This window comes from Populus trichocarpa, chromosome 10 (assembly GCF_000002775.5).
Source record: "Populus trichocarpa isolate Nisqually-1 chromosome 10, P.trichocarpa_v4.1, whole genome shotgun sequence".
NCBI classification, from domain to species: domain Eukaryota; kingdom Viridiplantae; phylum Streptophyta; class Magnoliopsida; order Malpighiales; family Salicaceae; genus Populus; species Populus trichocarpa.
This window is the reverse complement of record NC_037294.2, coordinates 19,596,587-19,621,691: the sequence shown is the minus strand read 5'-3', so window position 1 is coordinate 19,621,691 and position 25,105 is coordinate 19,596,587. Positions and strand designations below refer to the sequence as shown.

General features: G+C 34.5%; 3 protein-coding genes across 9 annotated transcripts; 2 read left to right on the top strand and 1 right to left on the bottom strand.

Moving 5' to 3' along the window:
- The first annotated feature begins 503 nt into the window (after positions 1-503).
- Positions 504-2,213, top strand: LOC18102718 (CASP-like protein 4D1). Its single transcript, XM_006378648.3, has 3 exons — positions 504-838; positions 1,021-1,159; positions 1,780-2,213. The coding sequence occupies exons 1-3, from the start codon at positions 642-644 to the stop codon at positions 1,975-1,977; spliced, it is 534 nt and encodes a 177-aa protein (XP_006378710.1). The 5' UTR covers positions 504-641; the 3' UTR covers positions 1,978-2,213.
- A 2,157-nt stretch (positions 2,214-4,370) lies between these two features.
- LOC18102716 (uncharacterized) lies at positions 4,371-15,499 on the bottom strand. 7 transcript variants are annotated; one of them, XM_052456158.1, is made up of 4 exons: positions 15,428-15,499; positions 11,278-11,361; positions 10,278-10,650; positions 4,371-5,035 (listed from the first exon to the last, which is right to left on the bottom strand). In XM_052456158.1, the coding sequence occupies exons 3-4, from the start codon at positions 10,646-10,648 to the stop codon at positions 4,654-4,656; spliced, it is 753 nt and encodes a 250-aa protein (XP_052312118.1). In that variant the 5' UTR covers positions 10,649-10,650; positions 11,278-11,361; positions 15,428-15,499; the 3' UTR covers positions 4,371-4,653. The 7 variants fall into 7 exon arrangements, with proteins under 7 accessions (XP_052312118.1, XP_006378709.1, XP_052312114.1 ...); XM_006378646.3 differs by lacking the exon at positions 4,371-5,035 and having other exon boundaries at positions 9,669-10,650; positions 15,428-15,498; XM_052456155.1 differs by lacking the exon at positions 4,371-5,035 and having other exon boundaries at positions 9,669-10,650; positions 11,278-11,346; positions 15,409-15,488.
- A 2,684-nt stretch (positions 15,500-18,183) lies between these two features.
- On the top strand, positions 18,184-19,785 carry LOC7458149 (KIN17-like protein). Its single transcript, XM_002316255.4, has 2 exons — positions 18,184-18,330; positions 18,413-19,785. Exon 2 carries the CDS (start codon positions 18,460-18,462, stop codon positions 19,660-19,662), a length of 1,203 nt encoding a protein of 400 aa, XP_002316291.1. The 5' UTR covers positions 18,184-18,330; positions 18,413-18,459; the 3' UTR covers positions 19,663-19,785.
- Positions 19,786-25,105: the final 5,320 nt, after the last annotated feature.

The window sequence follows — 25,105 nt, the reverse complement described above, 5'->3', positions numbered from 1 at the left end:
TTAATTTATATTGAAATTCAACCTAATTTCAATCGCGAGTCACCCGAATGACAGATCAACTTGGTTGCAAGGGCTTGCAAATTACAGCCATGTATCTAATAAATCCCACTGGAATGATAAATCATCATGTTGTCCAACAAATTATTAATTCTCAACTGGAAAAAAAATATATACTGTATAAACTATTGATGATGCACAAGTTTCTTAAGACGTCCAAATTAATTATATATGAGATTCTATTTCATTGAAGGATTGGAAAATGGTGGTAATGTTCTCCTAAGTTGTGGATACGCGGAATGGAAAAATGAAAACAATTAGTGGAAACGGAGAGCTTCTTTTTCTACGTTTTGTTTTGGGTCATTGAACCAAGCATGTTACGATGCCAGCTAAATACATTCCGAATTCCGCGTGCAAGTAAGCTCATGTTTTTGCTGACTAATTGGGCTCGTTGACCAGCTGGGTATACTAGGTGATGCAAAAGTCAAAGTAAACGATGGAATCATGGCCCTGTAGTGGCTCTAGCCTCTATCAACTTGGTTATAAATCGAGATGAATGTTGAGCATCGATTGCACCATCTTCTTCAGTGGCTAAATACTGAAATTAATACTATAGCTAGCATTAATTTTGCAGTAAACGAGAGATGACCGCCCCCACAGCACCATCCATGGCTGCCCCCCCAGCACCATCCATGGTTTCTCGAATGACCGCTCTATTTTTGAGGGTCCTCACTTTTGCTTTCCTTATGGTATCACTTGTCATCATGACCACCAATACTGGCACCATTGAAATAGGCATCGACGAGTTTAAAGTCCGCTCCAAGGATTTTTATTCTTATCGGTAAGTGATCGGATACATGATCCTTGCTAGAATTTGCCTTGCAATGCAAGAATTTGTGCATAACTAGCTAGGTACTAGCATTGATGCTATCATATATAATCATACAGGTTCTCTTCCTCTTGGCTTTTTTTCCCTCGATTTCTTAGTGATTCTTAATATCTCTTACTCTCTATAAATCGCAGATACATGCTGGCGGCAATTGCGTTTGGATTAACGTACACAATTTTGCAAATTGCTCTCACTTTAAACCATATTTCCAAAAGGAACGGCGCCCAGACAAGTGGTGACGGCAACCTTGTGTTTGATTTCTATGGTGACAAGGTACAACGTTTAGATCATGATCGATCTCTCGATTTTATTGGAAGATTTCCAGGTTTAAATTAACTTGAAAAAGGATGGATAGAGATTATAGGAAAACTTTAAAAACGACGAATATGAATTAAATGATTATCGGGGAGTCTCCTATGATAATATGGTCTAGCCCGGCCGTTGTCCTCCCATTCATTCATCCTCTAATTTATTCAGAAGAGAATTTTGAGTATGATTTTTCACTACCCATTTATTCTAGGATTCCACTTTAATTACCCGTGCTTTTAAAGATGTTAGAATATACAAATTGCTTGTAATATTTACTTTTTGAGAAACACAAGATTGTTTACAGTTTTCATATAAAATCAACAAGGTGACGTTGGTAAAATAAAATAAATAAAAGTTGATTCTCCTAAACCAATACTGGCCCGTTTATTAGTGCATAAGATCCAGGAAGTCGCAGCCCAGACTAGCCTCTGAATTCTGATGAGAGATAATCCTGCCGGTGGAATCAAGCCTCAGGACTAGATCTGGCCTGACACCTGAAATAATTCTCTTTTGATATGTACATTTCTTAGTTGGATTTTTTTTCCCGGATGATGGCTGGACACATTTGTTTTGTGTTTGGGCAGGTTGTATCATACATACTAGCCACGGGTGCTGCTGCGGCATTTGGAGCGACAAAAGAATTGAAGACACAATTGGCAGGGCTAGGAGGTGATAAGTTTTTCAACAAAGGTTATGCATCCGCTAGTCTCCTCCTCCTCGGATTTGTATGCACAGCTATACTATCCGTTTTCTCATCATACGCACTCCCAAAGAAAGTTTAATTGTATCAGCGCCTAGATTCGTGTTTATAGTGTGTTTTGATTAATTTTCCGTTCAAGTCCTAAGAAATCATCGTTCGCGTTCTCGTTTGGATTTTGTTTATCAACAATGTAATATATGTTGTCCTAGTTTCCTTCTGGCTAATTTAAAGCATGTAGTTTCGGGGGCGAGAGTCTCACTTTATTAAACAGTTTACTGAATCAATGTTATGTTAATGTCTAGTTTTTTTATAGAAGAATTGAGCGCATAAACTTCGGAACAATTTGTCATTCTAGCTACTAATAATTTTAAGGCTCAGGCCCAGACAGCTGGAAAACCTAGCCATGTGGCTGGACCAGACTGGGTCTGGACTAGGTCCGGAAACCCAGCCTTGGTTGTGTGGCTGAAAACCAAGCCCATCATTCGCTCTGTTTTCTCTGCAATGACCTTCGTTTCTGTAAAAATTGGCACTCAAAATAACACACGCTTGTCATCCATTTATTCACGGAATATTTTCATGTTATCCCCGCTTACAGGTCGGTATCTTGATCTATCAAAGCGCTAGTTTTTACTGCTGTGCATGCTAACCGAAACCAAACATAAATAAATAGATTTATATGATTTCTCAGAACTAGGTATATACACGGAAGTATATTATTTAAGGAATAATACAAATACTCAACTTAACCTGGTACAATCCTAGTAAATCTAATATTTCACTCTTATACTTGGTGTTTCTCTCAAATCTGCTCCTTTTCACTTTCAAAATTGCACTTGCACTCATTGCACACACTTCCTCTATACTTACACTCTTGCTCTCTTTTTATTTTTATTTATAGGAGAAATAAAAGCCTTGACAACAATTAAAAAAAAAACTTCTAACCATTACAATAAATATAATAGTTAAAAGTGGTTGAGAAAATATTAAAAATATTTGCTACATTTACATCCAATAGACTTCAGATTTTTCAGCATACACGAGATGTAGACAGTACAAATATTGCATATTACATGTACACTCGTTTTGGGTTAAAATATATACCGAAGGAAAGTAAAAACGACAAATCCGGCGCCTCCTGATTTTTTTTTTGATTTTTCAATATATACATACACATGTGGTGTTTCTTGAGTTCTTGGTGAATTTTTATGGCTCTGGCATTTTCCAACTTTCATTCTCCTTTTTGTTTGTTTAAATAAATAACATCTGCATAATTATTACGAATAAAAAATATATATAGCTACTGGCACCACAGAATAACTTGGCTCAATATTGATGAAATTATAAAATTTAAAAATACCCCTAAACAGTCCACTAGTAAATTTCATGAGCCTACCTGTGTGTGTGTGGATTCTTATTGGAAAGAATGAATTGGTTTATAATTAACGAGATGCTACTCATTAATTACAATATGAATTAAGATTTTGAGTGATAAAAATATTTTTAAATTAATTTACACATTAATTAAGATTAAGTCTTTTGTAATATGATTTTAAAAATGCAGTCCCATATCAATATGTTCAAAAATTTAATATATTTTTTTTAAAACTCTAAAAAATTAAAGAATATACCAAAACTCCTCATCCACTGACTAGACCATTGAATTAGAACACCAAAAAGTTCATCTTGTTTCCACAGCCTTGAGATCTACCAAAGATTCCGCGGGTCCATAGAGTTTTCGAGTTTTTGTTATGTAGGCTGAGTTAGATAAGCTGTAGGCTGGTTTCCTTCTAACCACTCGAATCTTACAATGGGCTATTTAGTTGTTGGGCTTCATTCCCAATTAATTTGGTTTAAAGTAAATTTTAAAAATAAAAAATAAAAAATATTATTTCAATATATTTATAAACAAAAAAAACATTTTAAAAACTAATCACCATCACAACCTCAATCACTATATAAATATCTCAACTATTGTCTTCCTTCTGTCCAAAGAAAAAGAAAATTTGGTTTTTTTTTCTTTCAAATATACGAGTAGGAAATATAAAAAGAAAAAGGTACTTTCTCTGCACTTTACACTTGTACGAAAGGAGGAGTCACAGTTTTCAATTGTTATTTTCCAAGGAAAAAAATCTTGCTTGCGTTGTTATTGCTGAACGTGGCACCCAACCAAATTTAGTGTTTCAAATTGTGGTTAGTTTTTAAAATAATTTTTATTTAAGTATATATTTAAATAATATTTTTTTAATTTTTTAAAAATTATTTTTATTATCATCACATTAAAATAATTTACAAATATTAAAAAATATTAATTTAAAATAAAGAAAAAAAATTAATTTTTTTAAAATAGTTTTAAAATATAAAAACAAACATTGAAATATAAAGGGTATAGTTCCTATGGTAATGTTTTAATAGACGTGTCATCATGGTTGAAAATTAATCTACCAACCAACATGTTCAAAGATTCTCAACTTTCAGTCGTCGTAATTGAAATATATATAGGAAACCTTTTTTTTTTTTTTGGGTTGATAATGTAACGATGATGCTTAACATTCCCGTGGACATGGACATGTACATGGACCTAACATATAATCAACAAAGAAATACAGAGATAAATATCAATCACAGGGAAGCCGTGCCTTAATTAGCTTACATATAACGCAAGTACTGACTCGTGAGCCACGAGTTGGAGAGTTGGGAGGCAGGCTTACACACGCAATTCATTTCAAAGAAAAATCATCGATAAGGCCAGTATTACGCTTTAATCGGAGAGCAACTGTTGAACAAGCACTGAAATCAGAGTCGTAGGATCTCCAAACAAAGCAGAAATAATAAGCATAATAGCTTTCTTTGCCTTTCTCCATATATTCCTGGCCTTGCTTGAACTTTTCCTACTTGGGAGTTCTAGTTCTCTACTTGGGATGGCACTTTGAAGTGTTAGGTAATTATCCGTCTCATTCACGTTTCCATCTTGAAGGAAATAACCCTCCTTCCACTTCTTCAAGATCATGTCCTTCACACATGCTACATGGTAACAATAGTGACCACAGGAAGAAACATAGGACCAGCCTTCGATTTTGTTCGAAGTTTTCCTACTTCCACAGTTTAAGCATTTCGATGGCAGCTTCTTCCTCAGGTGTAACCTCGTGCCATCACCAGCTGTTAAGGTATGCTGGAGCTTTAAACAGCTGGGATGGTAATCGTGTGGCTTCTTATATTTGCACTGGTACACGAACCCTAATACATCTTGTCCACAAGCATCACAGAATCTTCTACCCCGTTGCGGGGCTCTGGAGTGAAATCTCAAGCTGCACTTCGAATTAAATGAATGTAAGGCAGATGGAGTAGCATTTGCGCATTCCTCGTGAAGATAGAAGCTGCAGTCTTCGTGCTCGCATTCGTAGCATGGGCCAAGCCCCAGTACTCTGCATCCGTTACATTCATAAGGCTCTCGTGGATACTTCAACAAGAGAAAATGTTCGCTATGACTGGAATGTTTAATCTTGGTAATTAATCCCATATCTGTTGAAGCAAAACAATAATAAAGTTGCTCAATTAATCTCAAGCAAGTGCGTAATAAAACATGTAACCACACCATTTTCACATATTGAAATCTTCCTTCCCCAGGAAAATTATAAACACGTATAGTGTTGTGTGAAATTCAATAGACCCAAACCGAAAAAAGAGAAGAATTGATCACCAAATAATATATTATGTTTTTATCCGAAATTAAGCTATATTTATAAGAGAAATTGTTTCCAGATTGAAATGACAAGAGAAAGAAAGAAAAGTACGTGGTCTACCCATTCAACGACAAAGATATTGTTTATGAATTAAGAGAGCGAGTGTGTATGAGTGTATTTGAGAGTATGCTAACACATGATATTCATCTTGTGATCACCAGACACCTGGCATGTATGCCTTTTTCGGAGATGTTATCCTCGGGAAAAGAAAGGGGGAAGCGGGGGTGGAATTAGGGATGCAGAGTGCGAAATCATTAAACCACTCGTTGAATAAAACAAAGAATCATACATGAATTGATTTCACTAAATGCGAAGTACATAAAAATATATTAAAAAAACACACATGAATTATTAATTGTAATAAATAAATAAATAAATACCAAGCAGATAAAATATTATCTGACCGAAATGTTCCCGCTAGGATCTCTGATGAATTAGTCTTGGCTCCCACGGCAGGCTTTATAAACCACGAGCACCTCTTTGATACCCAATTAAGATGATGTGCGTTTATGTATGTATATAGGAGCAGTTTGGCTTTTGGTTCGAACTTCGAAGTGAAGAGCCTCCTCTTATATAGAGGTAATTAACCGACATAGAAAGGAAATATCAATGGAGGGGCCGGTGGTTTTTTTTGTGGGGTGGATCGTAGCTACTGAGAAATTGTATTGAGCTCGTGTATATTGCGTACGTGTTTTTTGGTCAATCAAATTTTTATCACAGGGAAGCCGTGCCTTGGGGGGTAAATTAGCTTACATATAACGCAAGTACTGACTCGTGAGCCGCGAGTTGGAGGGTCGGGAGGCAGGCTTACATACGCAATTCATTTCAAGCTGATTTGCCTCCATCCAGTAACTTCGGATGGTCAAATCATGTGATGATACCACATCAGATGATAGAATTAAGTAATTAAATAACGCCTGTTGCGACTAAGATTGGCTTCGGTTTTTCCTTAACTGCCTTCTTTTCTTTTTCCTTTTTCGGTCCATTTTGTCTGCAATACTCTCGTATCTAATAATTGTATTACTAAATCTAATGTTTTTTTTTTTTACAGTATTTATTTGGTCTGATATTTTTCTTAGTTTAAGGTTATCCTTTGATCCTTATAGACAATTTGTCAAACATGCAGTAGGCATCTTCAGTATATGCGGTAGAGGCTCTTTTATACAAGCCCCAGTTCAAATACAACAAATTCCAGTACACGCGAGACAAAACAAGCCAAAATAACATTTAAATCTGGGACTTTTGACCTCAAGTATAAGGGACCAAAATAAAACAAATGAGAAATCGGGGGTTAAATTGGGCTTGATCAAACTCTCAGGGATCTTTTGACAAGTTAGCCTTTTTTAAACAGACGCGGAGGTATGCGAGTTATCTTCCGCGTTCTCAAAATCCCAAGCCCAATTTAACCCCCGATTAAAGAATATAGCAAAACTTCTCATCCACTGACTAGACCATTGAATTAGAACACCAAAAAGTTCGTCTTGTTTTCACAGCCTTGAGATCTACCAAAGATTCCGCGGGTCCATAGAGTTTTCGAGTTTTTGTTATGTGGGCTGAGTTAAATAAGTTGTGGTCTGGTGTCCTTCTAACCACTCGAATCTTACAATGGGCTGTTTAGTTGTTGGGCTTCATTCCCAATTAATTTGGTTTAAAGTAAATTTTAAAAAATAAAAAATATTATTTCAATATATTTATAAATAAAAAATATTTTAAAAATTAACCACCATCACAATCTCAATCACTATATAAATATCTCAACTATTGTGTTCCTTCTGTCCAAAGAAAAAGAAATAATAAAAAATTCAAAGAAAATCTGACCACTGCCTCAGTTTCTTAGCAATAGCACCGAAAGGAAATTTGGTGACATTTTTCTTTCAAATATACGAGTAGGAAATATAAAAAGAAAAAGGCACTTTCTCTGCAATTTACACTTGTATGAAAGGAGGAGTCACATTTTTCAATTGTTATTTTTCAAGTAAACGAGTAGAATACTTGCTGACGTGGCATGCATCCAACTGAATTTCAAATCAGGGGAGATGGAAGTTTCCTCTTTTAGCGCATAGTTCCTCCCGTAATGTCTTAATAGACGTGTCATCATGGTTGAAAATTAATGGCCCTACAAACCAACATAATGACATACTCAAAGATTCTCAACTTTCAGTCGTCATAATTGAAATATATATAGGAAACCATTTTAGTTTATTTTTAAATTTAGGTTGATAATGCAACGATCGATGATGCTGAACATTCCCATGGACATGGACATGGACATAAAATCAACAAGGAAATTCAGAGATAATGTATGTATCGAAAAGATGCCCATGTTGAATTATAAATATCAATCACAGGGAAGCCGTGCCTTGGGGGGTAAATTAGCTTCCATATAAAGCAAGTACTGACTCGTGAGTCGTGAGCCGCGAGTTGGAGGGTTGAGAGGCAGGCTTACATACGCAATTCATTTCAAGCTGATTTGCCTCCATCCAGGAATTTCGGATGGTCATATCATGCGATGGTACCACATCAGATGATAGAATTAAGTAATTAAGTAACGACTGATATGAATAGCGGTGAGTGTCGAAATAATTATTTTTTAAAAGTATTTTTTATTTATAAATATATTAAAATAATATTTTTTAATTTTAAAAATTATTTTTGACATCAACATACCAAACTATTTTTAAACATCAAAATATATTATTATAAAATTAAAAAAATATTATTTTTTAAAATACAAAAACAAACACACACGCAGTAATCTCATATCTAATAATTGTATTATTCTATACTTTCATTGACTTTTGTTTTCAATAAATGTTTCACACAAATAGCAAGTAAGAGATCAAAGTAACAGCGTTATTTATTGGTGGTCTATCGAAAGAGAGTGTATCAATTGTTAGTACACTTGAAAAATAGTTTTCATATTTTGAATCTAAATTCTAAATATTTAGTTTGAAGTAAATTTTTCATAATATATTTTTAGAGTACAAGCCCTCAACATGATTTTTTTACAGTAATCGAGAGATTTAGTCAACTTAATACGACATGTATGCCCGTTTCTATCTATATTTTCAAAGAATCTTCTTAAAGTAGAAGTTTTATTTTTATTTTTTAGTTTAATAAGTTTCGTATTTTTTATTAAAAACAAAGTCGGTTGTGACTTGAATATGCGTGCATGGACAGTTATTGCACACCAACTCTAGGCATTTCTACCCATGTCAGATGGAATATTCAATACATATTTAGAAACTGATTAACAATGTGATAGTGATTGCTTTTTAAATAATTTTTTGTGTTGAAATACATGTCAATGATATTTTTTTTATTTTTAAAAAATTATTTTTAACATCAACACATCAAAATGATCCAAAACGTATAAATCATATTAAATTTTAACAAAAAAAAATTAAATTTTTTAGAAACATAATTTACATCGCGTTCCCAAATATATTCTTCATCCTACCCATATTTGGAAAGCATAAATTACTAGGAAAATCACTATAATATTGCAGGGCACCACTTGATGAACAAATTATATAATAATATGCTTGATTATTGATTTGCAGGTCTCTTGTGCACCGCAAATACATGATGATATCAATAATTTTAAGCAGTAGTACTCTCGATTCTCTCATGAACGGCATGCAATCAAGATTGATTTGATTAAATATTTTCAAAGAGTGGAGTATTATTTGATCAACTACATTAATAATTAAACGTTTATTTTCTAAAATCGTTTACTTTTGTTTGTAAATGGATCATAGGTGTGGCGTGAATATCTCACTGTGGGAAACTGGCCGGCCTATCGTTTATACTGTACGTGCTGCCTTGTGACGCAAAGAGATAGTTTTAAATCAAGGTATATCACAAAGAGAAGAGCGAAATAGTTTTATATAAGCAAGTGAGACCTTGTATATTAGTTTTATGTTGATTGTGGTTAGGAATCCATTCGACATAACTATAACAAAATGTTTTCGAAAGAGACATTTCATGGCAGATTAAGTAGACTTGTATGCATGTTTTTGAATCTGACATATATTTACATGTCCACTGAAAAACAATATTATACATGGATACTTAATGACAATATTAATTTTCAGATCCGTTTGAGAAACACAATCTACAGGACAAACCTATACACAGAGAAACAATATACACGAAAAAAAAATACATAGATAGTATTGGGACTCAAACAAACATTAATTACAAGAATCTAGCTATAAACGAAAGAAAAATCATCGATGAGGCCTGTATTACGCTTTAATCGGAGAGCAACTGTTGAACAAGCAATGAAATCAGAGTCGTAGGATCTCCAAACAAAGCAGAAATAATAAGCATAATAGCTTTCTTTGCCTTTCTGATCCATGTTTTCTTGGCCTTGCTTGAACTTTTCCTACTTGGGAGTTCTAGTTCTCTACTTGGGATGGCACTTTGAAGTGCTAGGTAATTATCCGTCTCATTCACGTTTCCATCTTGAAGGAAATAACCCTTCTTCCACTTCTTCAAGATCATGTCCTTCACACATGCTACATGGTAACAATATTGACCACAGGAAGAAACATAGGACCAGCCTTTGATTCCGTTCCAAGTTTTCCTATTTCCACAGTTTAAGCATTTCGATGGCAGCTTCTCCCTCAGGTGTAACCCCGTGCCATCTTCAGCTGTTAAGGTACGCTGGAGCTTTAAACAGCTGGGATGGTAATCGTGTGGCTTCTTATGTTTGCACTGGTACACGAACCCTAATACATCTTGTCCACAAGCATCACAGAATCTTCTACCCCCTTGCGGGGCTCTGGAGTGAAATCTCAAGCTGCACTTCGAAAATGAATGGAAGGCAGATGGAGTAGCATTTGCGCATTCCTCGTGAAGATAGAAGCTGCAGTCTTCGTGCTCGCATTCGTAGCATGGGCCGAGCCCCAGTCCTTTGCATCCGTTACATTCATAAGGCTCTCGTGGATACTTCAACAACAGAAAATGTTCGCTATGACTGGAATGTTTAATCTTGGTTAATCCCATATCTGTTGAAGCAAAACAATTATAAACTTGCTCAGTTAATCTCAAGCAAGTGCGTAATAAAACATGTGACCACACCATTTTCACATATTGAAATCTTCCTACCCCAGGAAATTATTATAAACACGTATAGTGTTGGTGTTGTGTGAAATTCAATAGACCCAAACCGCAAAAAGAGAAGAATTGATCACCAAATAATATATTATGTTTTTATCCGAAATTAAGCTATATTTATAAGAGAAATTGTTTCCAGATTGAAATGAAAAGAGGAGAAACAAAGAAAAGTACGTGGTCTACCCATTCAACGACGAAGATATTGTTTATGAATTAAGAGAGCGAGTGTGTATACGTGTATTTGAGAGTATGCTAACACATGATATTCATCTTGTGATCATCAGACACCTGACATCTATGCCTTTTTTGGAGATGTTATCCTCGGGAAAAGAAAGGGGGAAGCGGGGGTGGAATCAGGGATGCAGAGTGCGAAACCATTAAACCACTCGTTGAATAAAACAAGAACCATACATGAATTGATTTCACTAAATGAGAAGTACATAAAAGTAAATTAAAAAAACACACATGAATTATTAATCGTAATAAATAAATACCAAGCGGATAAAATATTATCTTACCGAAATGTTTCCGCAAGGATCTCTGAATTAGTCTTGGCTCCCACGGCAGGCTTTATAAACCACGAGCACCTCTTTGATACCCAATTAAGATGATGTGCGTTTATGTATGTATATATATGGAGCTGTTTGGCTTTTGGTTCGAAGTGAAGAGCCTCCTCTTAATGAATGTGGTTTATATAGATAGCTAATTAACCGACCTAGAAAGGAAACATCCTGAAAATGGAGGGTGGTTTTTTTTGGTGGGGTGGATCGTTGCTACTGAGAAATTATATTGAGCTTGAGTGTATTGCGTGTTTTTTGGTCAATCAGATTTTTATTACATTAATTCAATTTACAGAGTAATTAACATTTATAAATTTAAGTTTTGATTCCATTTTATTTGATTGCTTTTTAACACAAACACAGCTGAAATTTATACTTCACTAAAAAATCGAACCGCGCACGCGTGCACAGCAATGTAGTGTGTTTATTAAAGGTTCCTTCCTTGTATTTTACTTCATGATAAGGAGATGGGCCAGCCTAATATATTACGTCATTGGCGTTGATCTATTCCATTACGCTAAGATGTTTATTCAAACAAGTAAAATATTAATGAAAGGGAAAGAATGACCTGTATTGCTAGTTGTGTGTAATTTAATTAATTATTTAGTTGCCTATTCATAAAATATATTTAGGATGGGCTAGCTAATTTATACCCGAGATCTTATAAGAACTCTGAAATTAAATGTGTTTTAGCTAGAACAGTATTAAAATGAGTGATCTGAAAATTATTATCCATGTCAACTAAAACGCAAGTGTGTAATAACTGAAGAAAAAAGCACTTTTTCTGCACTTTACACTTGTACGAAAGGAGGAGTCATAGTTTTCAATTGTTATTTTTCAAGGAAAAAAACCTTGCTTGTCTTGTTATTGCTGGACGTTGCACTCAACTAAATATCAATCACAGGGAAGCCATGCCTTGGGGGGGTAAATTAGCTTATATATAAAGCAAGTGTTGACTGGCGAGCCACGAGTTGGAGGGTTGGGAGCCGGAGGCAGGCTTACATACGCAATTCATTTCAAGCTAATTTGCCTCCATCCAGGAATTTCGGATGGTCAAATCATGTGATGATATATACCACATCAGATGATAGAATTAAGTGATTAAGTAATTAAAGCCTGTTGTGACTAAGATTGGCTTCGGTTTTTCCTTAACTGTCCATTTTGTCTGCAATAATATAATCTCGTCTCTAATAATTGTATTACTAGCTAAATCCAATGTTTGTTTGTTTTTACAGTATTTATTTGGTCTGATATTTTTCTTAGTTTAAGGTTTTTTTATTGTTTCTTGTATTATTGTATGATCTTTCATAGACTTTTGTGTTCAATAAATGTTTTACACAAATCACTAAAAAATTAGCTTTGATCAAATCTCCTATTTGTAAAAAGAAATACCGAGTAAGAGATCAAAGTGACAGCGTTATTTATTGGTGGAGTATCGAAAGAGAGTCTATCAATTGTTTGTACACTTTAAAAATAGTTTTCATATTTTGAATCTAAATTATAAATATTTAGTTTTAAGTCGAATTTTTATTGTATATTTTTAGAGCACCGGCCCTTAATACGACATGTATGTCCATTTCTATCTATATTTCCAAATAATCTTCTTATATATTAGTTGACTTTTGATCTAGAAGTAGAAGTTTTTTTATTTTAGTTTAATGAGTTTCATATTTTTTATTAAAAAAAAGCCGGTTGTGTTGCATAACAACTCTAAGCATTTCTACCCATGTCAGATGGAATATTCTATACATACTTAATCCTACCCATATTTGGAAAGCATAAATTACAAGGAAAATCACTATAATATTGCAGGGCACCACTTGATGAACAAATTATATAATAATATGCTTGATTATTGATTTGCAGGTCTCTTGTGCACCGCAAATACATGCATGGTGATATTTATAATTTTATGCAGCAGTACGTCGATTCTCTCATGAACGGCATGCAATCAAGATTGATTCGATTAAATATTTTCAAAGAGTGGAGTATTATTTTATTAACAATATTAATAATTAAACGTTTATTTTCTAAAATCGTTTAATTTTGTTTGCAAATAGATCATAGGTGTGGTGTGAAAATCTTACTGTGGGAAACTGGCCGGCCTATCATCTATACTGTACGTGCTGCCTTGTGACGCAAAGAGAGAGGATGCAAATGTCGGGAAATTTCATGCACAGAGATAGTTTTAAATCAAGGTATATCACAAATTAAGAGAAGAGCGAAATAGTTTTATATAAGCAAGTGAGACCTTATATATTAATTTTATGTTGATTGTGGTTGGTAATCCATTCGACATAACTATAACAAAATGTTTTCGAAAGAGACATTCATGGCAGATTAAGTAGACTTGTATGCATGTTTTTGAATCTGACATAGTTACATGTCCACTGAAAAACAATATTATACATGGCATGCTTAGCTAGCCTTTCCTTGAAATCTTACATAGATACTTAATTACAATATTAATTTTCAGATCCGTTTGAGAAACACAATCTACAGGACAAACCTATACACAGAGAAAAAATATACACGAAAAAAAAAGATACATAGATAGTATTGGCACTCAAACAAACATTAATTACAAGAATCTAGCTATAAACGAAAGAAAAATCATCGACGAGGCCTGTATTACGCTTTAATCGGAGAGCAACTGTTGAACAAGCAATGAAATCAGAGTCGTGGGATCTCCAAACAAAGCAGAAATAATAAGCATGATAGCTTTCTTTGCCTTTCTCCATATATTCCTGGCCTTGCTTGAACTTTTCCCACTTGAGAGTTCTAGTTCTCTACTTGGGATGGCACTTTGAAGTGCTAGGTAATTATCCGTCTCATTCACGTTTCCATCTTGAAGGAAATAACCCTTCTTCCACTTCTTCAAGATCATGTCCTTCACACAAGCTACATGGTAACAATATTGACCACAGGAAGAAACATAGGACCACCCTTTGATTCCGTTCCAAGTTTTCCTACTTCCACAGTTTAAGCATTTCGATGGCAGCTTCTCCCTCAGGTGTAACCTCGTGCCATCATCAGCTGTTAAGCTACGCTGGAGCTTTAAACAGCTGGGATGGTAATCGTGTGGCTTCTTATGTTTGCACTGGTACACGAACCCTAATACATCTTGTCCACAAGCATCACAGAATCTTTCATCCTCTTGCGGGGCTCTGGAGTGAAATCTCAAGCTGCACTTCGAAAATGAATGGAAGGCAGATGGAGAAGCCTTTGCGCATTCCTCGTGAAGATAGAAGCTGCAGTCTTCGTGCTCGCATTCATAGCATGGGCCGAGCCCCAGTCCTTTGCATCCGTTACATTCATAAGGCTCTCGTGGATACTTCAACAACAGAAAATGTTCGCTATGACTGGAATGTTTAATCTTGGTTAATCCCATATCTGTTGAAGCAAAACAATTATAAACTTGCTCAGTTAATCTCAAGCAAGTGCGTAATAAAACATGTAACCACACCATTTTCACATATTGAAATCTTCCTACGTACCCCAGGAAAATTATAAACACGTATAGTACTGTGTGGTGTGAAATTCAATAGACCCAAACCGTAAAAAGAGAAGAATTGATCACCTAATAATATATTATGTTTTTATCCGAAATTAAGCTATATTTATAAGAGAAATTGTTTCCAGATTGAAATGAAAAGAGGAGAAACAAAGAAAAAAGGACGTAGTTCACCCATTCAACGACAAAGATATTGTTTATGAATGAAGAGAGCGTATGCGTGTATTTGAGAGTATGCTAACACATGATACTCATCTTGTGATCATCAGACACCTGACATCTATGCCTTTTTCGGAGATGTTATCCTCTGGAAAAGAAAGGGGGAAGTGGGGGTGGAATCAAGGATATGCAGAGTGCGAAACCATTAAACCAGATGTTGAATAAAACAAGAACCATACATGAATTGATTTCACTAAATGAGAAGTACATAAAAATAAATTAAAAAAAACACAGATGAATTATTAATCATAATAAATAAATACCAAGCAGATAAAATATTTTCTTACCGAAATGTTCCCGCCAGGATCTCTGAATTAGTCTTGGCTCCCACGGCAGGCTTTATAAACCACGAGCACCTCTTTGATACCCAATTAAGATGATGTGCGTTTATGTATGTATATAGGAGCAGTTTGGTTTTTGGTTCGAAGTGAAGAGCCTCCTCTTAATGAATGTGGTTTATATAGATAGGTAATTAACCGACATAGAAAGGAAACATCCTGGAATTGAGGGTGGTTTTTTTTTTGGTGGGGTACGTAGCTACTGAGAAATTATATTGAGCTCGAGTATATTGCGTGTTTTTTGGTCAATCGGATTTTTAGTACATTAATTCAATTTACAGATTAATTAACATTTATAAATTTAAGTTTTGATTCCATTTTATTTGGTTGCTTTTTAACACAAACACAGCTTAAATTTATATTTCACTAAAAAATGGAACCGCGCACGCGTGCACAGCAATGTAAGGTGTTTATTAAAGGTTCCTTCCTTGTATTTTACCTGAACGGAAGGAGATGGGCCAGCCTCATATATTACGACATTGGCGTTGATCTATTCCATTACGCTAGGATGTTTATTCAAACAAGTAAAATATTAATGGAAGGGAAAGAATGACCTGTATTGCTAGTTGTGTGTAATTTAATTAATTATTTTATTGCCTATTCATAAAATATAACTAGGATGGGTGGACTAACTTATAAACTATATCTTGTAAAAATTCTGAAATTAAGAGAATTATTATGCATCTCAACCCACATATAAATATGTGATTATTAATGGACCAGGCTCTTAAAAATAATTGTTTACTTGCTAGTGGTGGTCAGGAATGCATTCACAACTAAAAAAATAAATTAGGATCGCTGAACCGGAGTCGATTGTAAGTGGAAATAGATCGAGAGGATTTGAGCATGCAAAAATTACAGATTTTTTAAAAAATTGAATGGGTTTCTTTTGGAGGTTAGGCTGGTTATTGGCTGGTTCCTTGTGTTATCTTTATTCAGTAAGAGCTTAAATATAAGGAAAATCATTAAAAAATAATTTTATATACAATTTATTCTCAAGGTTTTGTGTAGTAACTAAAAAATGCTGCATGCAGGAGCTCGTATTTTTAATGATTTTCCTGTTCACGGGCTTATGTCATTAGATTTACGTAGCTGTGCCTATGTAATTAGCAGACAAAACAACACTAATAATTTATTCCCTAAACACTACTCGCAGAGATTTGCCTGTTTTTAACATGTAACACCGTGTCGCGCCCGTCATTACAGATTTGCCTTTTTTAAGAAAAGATCACGAACCACGCAGCTAGCTTAGGAATCAACCCCGAGTTTGTCTATTGTCTTCCAGAGCACTATATTTCTCGAATATTTTCTGATGCCACGAGATCTATTCAAAGAAGTATTCATCAAGCCCCGAGTAAATAAAATAAAATTTATTTTTTTAAAAAAATACATTTAGATGATCTCAAGTAATCCAGTAATCTTGTGAAAATTACTTTTCCCTTTCATGATATTAAAAAAATATTAATCACACAAGTAATTTCTAATAAATCTTTTTATTGACAATTTTATAATGTTTGCTTGCAAAAAAATGCAAAATTATTTTTCACAAAACAAACACATCTTCTGTATGTTTAGCATTTATATGGACTAGAGAGAGTGATGATGCCAAGTCAGTTTTATGGATAATTTGTGGAGCTGTAATTTATTGGTGAAAAATAAAGACTGTTTATGGACGAGAGAGATATAACATAGGTTAGAAAATAATATAAAATTATTTTTAATATTTTATTTAATAACTTAACTTTTTTGAATTATAAATTTGTATAAATGAGAAAATTAGATTTGAACTCATGACTTGGTTAACAAAATTTTAATATTATATTAAAAAATCACATCAACCTAATATTTTCAAATATTGAATTAAGTTCTGAAAATAATTTAAGATACAGATATTTTAAGATAGAAAGGGTAAAAACATATAAATAACAGTAAAAAAGAAAAAAAAAAAGGTAACTAGAAAAAAGATAGGAGGGAGATCCAGTTGGGCTCGCTGGCAGCCCAACCGAGGCTGTGGCCTCATCATTATTGTTATCTTAATCAAGCACCATCAACTAGAACTATAATGTCCTCCTGAAAAGTGAAACTAGTTCCCCGTTGCCTCTCTTTGGAAAATCTCTTTGTAGCTTCAGAAAATATTTCAATGGTGGAGTAATTCACTGCTGTCAACACAACCGAACACCATCTTCACCACCTATCACCATCACCTCAACTCACTCTGCCACCATCTCAACTCAATTCGAGCCTCAAAATTCCTCGTGGAACGGAAACATCAAACAAATCACCGATACATTTAAATCTTTATTTCTATTATTTGTCACGGTGCTCATCAAGTCGTGTTCAAATCTCCCTATCATCCTCCATAACCATCACTATCTTGTCCATTGCCTCTGCAAACTTGTTTATATATATATAATAACTGAGAACCTAATTACAATTTAACAATTTTTTTTTACGAGTAACTAAACGAACAAAATTTGCTAACAGAAAAGAAGATTTGGATAAACAGAGGAACAAGATTCCAGCAAGACCAAGAATTATTAATCGAATCCCAAGCACAGAAACTCGACACAGAAGGCTTTCTATAACAAGGCAAAAGGGTAAAGAAAAATGAGTTTTCTCAAACAATACAGGGAGCAAATGTTGATCCTTATAGACAATTTGTCAAACATGCAGTAGGCATCTTCAGTATATGCGGTAGAGGCTCTTTTTACTTTTACCTCATGTATAAGGGACCAAAATAAAACAAATGAGAAATCAGGGGTAAAATTGGGTTTGATCAAACTCTCAGGGATCTTTTCACAAATTAGCCTTTTTTAAACAGACGCGCAGGTATGCGAGTTAACTTCCGCGTTCTTAAAATCCTAAGCCCGGTCGGTTTCTTTTTATCAGCCTTGCTTCTTCTTCTTGCCCCCCCAATATTATTCGCTTTTAGATTTAGAGGTAAATTGCTTAATTTTAATTTTAGTTTTCTTCTAGAAGAAAAACTAATTTGTGTTTTATTTTTTTTTTATTAAATTTCCAGGTAATTCTCTAATTCCAAATCCAATCCAATTTATCAAACCCTAAAAAATGGGTAAGAACGATTTCCTCACACCGAAAGCAATCGCGAATCGAATCAAAGCGAAAGGTCTTCAAAAACTCCGATGGTACTGTCAAATGTGTCAGAAACAATGTCGAGACGAGAACGGATTCAAGTGCCACTGTATGAGCGAGAGCCACCAGCGGCAAATGCAAGTCTTCGGTCAAAACCCTAACAGGATCATCGACGGATACTCTGAAGAATTCGAAAACGAATTCCTTGACATGATGAAACGGAGCCATAGGTTTTCTCGTGTCGCGGCGACCGTGGTTTATAATGAGTATATTCATGATAGGCATCATATTCATATGAACTCGACGCAGTGGGCGACGTTGACGGAATTTGTCAAGTATCTGGGGAGAACTGGCAAGTGTAAAGTTGATGAAACGCCCAAAGGGTGGTTCATTACTTATATTGATAGGGATTCAGAGACGATTTTTAAGGAGAACATGAAGAATAAGAGAGTTAGAGCGGATTTAGCCGAGGAGGAGAAGCAGGAGAGGGAGATTAAGAAGCAGATTGAGAAGGCTGGAGAGTTGTCTGTTAACAATGACGGTGTGGAGAGTGGTGATGTGGATAATGGTGAAGTGCGGCCAGCAAAGGAGTTGAAATTGGACAGTGGTGTGAAGGTTGGTTTCGCGCTTGGTTTGAAGAGTAATAATGTTGGGAAAGATAGAGGGGAGAGTTCTAGTTCTAGACTGGTTTTTGAGGAAGTTGAGGATAAGGAGAGGAAGATGGGGAGAAGTAAGGAAAGTAGCAATGGAGGTAAAAGTGGGAAATCAGCATTGGAGGAGTTGATGAAAGAGGAAGAGAAGGCGAAGGAAAGGAGTAACAGGAAGGATTATTGGTTGTTCGAAGGGATTATTGTTAAGGTAATGAGTAAGGCTTTGGCAGAGAAAGGGTATTATAAGCAGAAAGGGGTAGTGAGGAAAGTGATTGATAAGTATGTTGCTGAAATTGAGATGCTTGAGAGTAAGCATAAGTTGAGGGTCGATCAGGAAGAGCTCGAGACTGTGATCCCGCAGATTGGGGGTTTAGTGAAAATAGTGAATGGGGCGTATAGAGGTTCCAATGCCAGGTTGTTGGGAGTGGATACAGAGAAGTTTTGTGCCAAGGTGCAGATAGAGAAGGGAATTTATGATGGGAGAGTGCTTAAGGCTGTTGAATATGAGGATATTTGCAAACTTGCGTAGTGAATTTTGTTCAAATTTTTTAATTGAGTTGTGGAATTGCTCTTGTAGTTTTCGATTTATTGATCTCGTGGAACATGTAATGCATCTTTCCATGATTAATTAATGACTTTGGAAAGTTGTTTATCTGCAAGCTTTCTTTAGTGTTCACATTCTCCCCAAGCCCAATCTTACTCGCTTTCTTTATGGCTATGTGATTTCTACTGTCATTACTATATCTGTTTGAGATTTTGGTCTAGAAGTTCCCCATGAAGTTTATGTTTTTCTGCTGTCTCTGAATTTTGCAGAGAATTGTTTAAAATTTAAAGTTTGTGCTTTCTATACGACTTTACATGAATTTGGTCTCTTTCATTTGATCTCCAAAATGGAGGTGATTGTAGTTTCTAGCTGTGGTAAAGAGGTCATCAAAAGAGTTATCCCTTTTATTCACAGTGCGTTGCAGATGATTCCAAGCATCAGGCAGCCATGTGCTTTGATTGTTTAATCCATCTGTTTTTTTTTTTTTTTGTGATCTCATTCACTCCCTTGAAATTTCAGGGGCCCAATTGATGTGATCATCGTTTTTTTCTGAATGTTTGACATAGATTTCTTGATCCTAACATCATTGCACTCCTGATGCTCCCAACTCATTCGGAGGGTATTAGGTCTTCACACTCAGAATCTCCTACCCTTTTGTTCTGAATCTCATCCTTATGATTTTTTGTTTCTCGATTGACAGCATTGTACATATGTGAGAAGAAATGTTAAGTGCTCGACAACTATTATGGCTGGAAATGTGGAACGGCCCTTTTCTTTGCTCTCTCGCATGTTTACCATTCATCATTAAAAGAATGTTTGGTTTATTGGGTCATTATATGGCTCTACGTTCCAATACTATACTAGGGATGGGAAAAATTGCAATGCAGAATCGCAGATGCATATGGGCAACTTCCGAGATTTAAACATTTAAAAAAGATTTAGTGGATGAGCACTGATCCCTCAGCTTCTCTAAAACCGTGCAAAGAGCGGGTAATTGTGGTTGGAGAAGTTGATGTAGAACGAGAAGGCTTAGGAGTGGAGCAATCAGAAGGACTGTTAGTTGCGTAAAGATATTGTTGCTGAGGTGATGAGATTGGCAGCAGAATGGTACTGCAAGCAGATATGGGTAGTGACGAAAATGTCCGAAAAGGTACATGAGTGAAGCTATTGATCAAAAAGAGCTTGAGTTGTGGTTCTGCTGATTGGAGAGAGTGTCCAGTGCGAGGCGAGGTTGCTAGGAGTGAATGCAGAGAAGTTTTGTGCCTAGTAGCAGATATAGAAGGGAGTTTTGTGATGGAAGAGTGCTCAAAACAGAGCATGAGGGTACATGCAGACTTGCCTGGTGAGTTTTATGCATATTTTACTTTCGTGGTTGCATTGGAGTTCAGGGGCCCAAATTTGAAAAAAAAAATTGTGTATGCTTATCGATTGATTTCTAACACCTTGACCTCAAGAATTATGATGCTTGGCTGACAACACGCAGCTCTACTATTTCCCACCAGTCAGGTTCCTAAGTAGTATTTTTTGATAGAGAAACAAGCAGAAATAAAGAAAGTGGTGAATCATCTGAAGGTTTTCCCATTTTACATGGATCATCAAGCAACAGTTGAGAATGATATCCTAAAGAAGCAAAACCCAAAGAAGAAAATAACGGGAAAGTCTTCTCAAGGTTTTCCCTGTAAATTGCGTTGACTGTAAACTCACTAGTGGAAACTATTCATTTAAGAAGCTAAAGCAATGCCATTTGTATTCCATTTTATCTTTGGTTCTAAGTTGTTTTTCAGACGTGGACTGTGACTGTGATGGGGGAGCTTGTTAGATTAGGGAGATGTTACCCGTGCGATTTTACAGTGGAAGATCTTCCATGAAACCCCTGTTCAACTCATTTTTTCTTCTCCAACTTAGGTCCTGGGCATGTGAAATTGGCTCCCAGGTAAAGAAATACCTCTGGAATTTCTATGGTAACAGATAATAATTTCATTTGAATATTCTCGTGTTAGGTCATATATCAATTATCAACACGTTGAATTCTCATCTTACTGGGAATCCAACATAAAATCGATATAGGCAGGCAGGCCATATAGCTCGTTACGAGTTTCCATGGCTCGAAATATTCACACTTTCTTGAGCAGGTGACTTATTGTAGATTTCTCATCTATGAACTCCCTTTGCAACTGATGAGAGGCAACAGTTCGGATTTCTCATCTATTAATGCCCCTCGCCACCGATGCTCACTCTGTGAACGAAAACAGTGATTAAGTGCATTTCGTTTAATCACCAGCTACGCTGCACCTGCTGCGCAAAATGCTGAATTCTTGAAGGGGTGAAGGAAATACCGCTGCTGCTTCATGTTCTGTATTTGTTGTAATCTTGGCTGCACCATCAAGTGCTTGGAAAAGGAATTATAGCTGCTGTTTCATGTTCTGTATTCGTTGTAATCTTGTTACACCATTAATGCCTCTCTAACATTTTAGCCATTCTTGATTCTCCCTTTCGTACAATAGGAAAAGGTTTTTATAAAAAATGTCTGCAATCTGACTTGATTTAAAGTTGTTCCATGAAAAAGAAAGAGCTCTTGTCTCTCCCGAGGGGGCTGAGCATCTGTGCTGCTACTCTTACTTGACTGTCGGAGATATTTACACTGAAGTTTGGCAGTGGTTAGTAGTTTGTTATTAGCAGAACATTTCTACAGACATGTGTGAAGAAATATGTCAATTCGGCTGAACACATCAAGTTAGTTACTAGTCGATTGCTTTGAGCGATTGGGACCACTACTAATGCTTTTCCAGCCAACACCAGCGAACGGCCGCTAAACTATAATTAATAAATATTCGAGCAAAATAGCAAATAAGAAAATATCCAAGTCACTAGTTATAAAATCTGACACGGGTAGACGTGGCAGGTAATGGGTTAAGAAAATTAATCTGAGTTGATTTTTAAAAAAATATATATAGATTAAAATAACCGGAAGAAAAAAATATTCCAGAAAAAATCAATTGTTTCTTCACCAGGTTACAAGTTAATTCGTTTTCTATTAGGTTAGGTTAGGTAAATTTCTTTTTTTAAAAAAAAAAAAAACATGTTTGAAAATGTGGTTGCGATTACTTTTCAAAGTGTTTTTCATGCCGAAATGCATCAAAATGATATTTTTTTATTTTTTAAAAAATAATTTTAAGATCAGCATATCAAAACGATACAAAACATAAAAAAATTAATTTTTAACAACAAAAAAAATTAAATTTTTTAAGAATTCGGGTTGTTCCGTGTTTCTAAACACAGCCTAAAACAATCAAGATAATCCGGGTTTTAAAATTATATACCGGACACTACCCATCTTAGGACTAATATATATATATATATATATATATATATATATATATATATATATATATATATATATATATATATAATGGTTAATACGAAAATAAACTAACCAAATTTGAAAAAGAAGAGAAAAGAATAATTTTAGACCTTTAATTGTTAAGCATGCTTTCTATATAAGTTTTTTAAAGAAAACAAGAAATATATATATAAAAACACACACACACACGTGCGGTCTTCCCTCTGCCATGGCTAATTAATGAAGAGAATGAAAACGGGTAGTGCCTGAAGGTTTTACACTGTAAAAGTGCTAATTCTCAGCTGATGTCTTCTTCATAATATTTCCCTTATGCCATAATTTATTGATCTCTCTCCATCTCTATTCTGTAATAAGTTTTCTTTCGGTGTATAAAGATGTTGTTTATACTCCTCTGGACTCGCAGATCTTCAAATTACCCAACGGGATTTTCCATTAAAACCTGTTGAAAAGAAAAGGGTAACAAAGAAATGAATATTGGCATCTTTTTTACCATTCTCAAAGTGATTCTGACTTGGATTTTGTTATCAAGTGAGAATCGATACACCTATTGATAATCTAGAGTAAAGAAGATGAAGTATAAGCTTGGTTTGTTTTTTTGCTGAAAAATCTAAGGTAAATTATGAAATTTTAAGAATTCAACTGGAATATGAACAAGATTTAATTAATTAATTCAACAATCTCATTTATTATCTCTAATTAAGGTGAGGTGACCGATAACTTATATTTAGTATTTGGTTAGACTAGTATGACTTATGGCTAATACTTGTAAAAAAATCTTTTTAATGAAAGTAGAAACTCTCTTATGCTTAAAAAAGTAATTTTTTAGAAAAAAAATAAGACAATAATATTATAGAGATAAATGCTTTTAAAATATATGCATAATAGAGAATGAAAATTATGAACCTCTGAAGGTTTCATAATGTATTTATAGTTTATGAATATTGATTTTAGTGGAGATAGGAGATTAAAGTGTAATTTTATATCTGTAATATTATGAGTTGTGTTATGAGTTATATTCCATTTATTTTATACCGCTAAAAGATAATCACATGATTGATCATGAAAGACTTTAATATATTTAATGATGGCTTATTTAATTAAATTTATTATATAAAAATTTATAAAATTAATAGTATTAAATTGAGATATCAGATTTATCATGCCTGTAATATATTAGACTACCAAATCTAATTATGGCTGGTCTCTCTAGTGTCAGAACAACATATTTTTACCGGAATGTTTTTGTGTTATAAAAAATTTATAACCATAAATTTTTGTTGATTCAGCGTTTTAATAAAAATACAATGATGAAATTTTGTTTCATCAGCAAAGACGGCAGCACAGCGGCAGATGATGAAGACGACGAAAGAATTAAAGGGAGAGAGACAGAACGGATTCACCCTTTAAATTTACTATTATATTATTATTATTTTTTTCTTTTACCATAACAGTCGTGGAAGGCTAGCGGTGGTAATCATTGGTTACTCTAGAAGCACGTTCCCATATAAGAACGTGCTTATCTTCCGATTCATGCCCCTGGATGGCTAAAAACAAAATCATGTTTCTTAAACTCTTTGATTTTTTTAAAATAATTAAATTAATATTTTTTAATTATTTTGATATATTAATATCAAAAATAAAAAATAATTTCTAACATGCTTTCAAATAAATTATAAAATTGTAAGCTAAGTATTTAAATTAACCTTTTTTTAATGATATCTTTGAGCTGCATGAGAAAAGATAGAGTACTAGCTTTCACGATTTAGAAAATTTATGATTCGTGCTTGATTTGTTAAATTAAATCAAATAAAAAAATATTGATGAGATAAAACTTAGATAAATCAGCTTTGGTTTGTGATGATTCAATTGGCGTGGTGAAACTCAATCTATTTTTTTTTTAATGATAACTTATTTAAACAAAAATAATTTACTAAAAATGGATAACCTCTCCAATTACACGATTTGTTTTTTTTTTTTTCAGGAGGTCAGTCCTTGATCCGGCAACTACGAAGAAAAGGGCGTTAAAAATTGGTGAACAACGTTATTATAAAAATCCACCGTCGGATT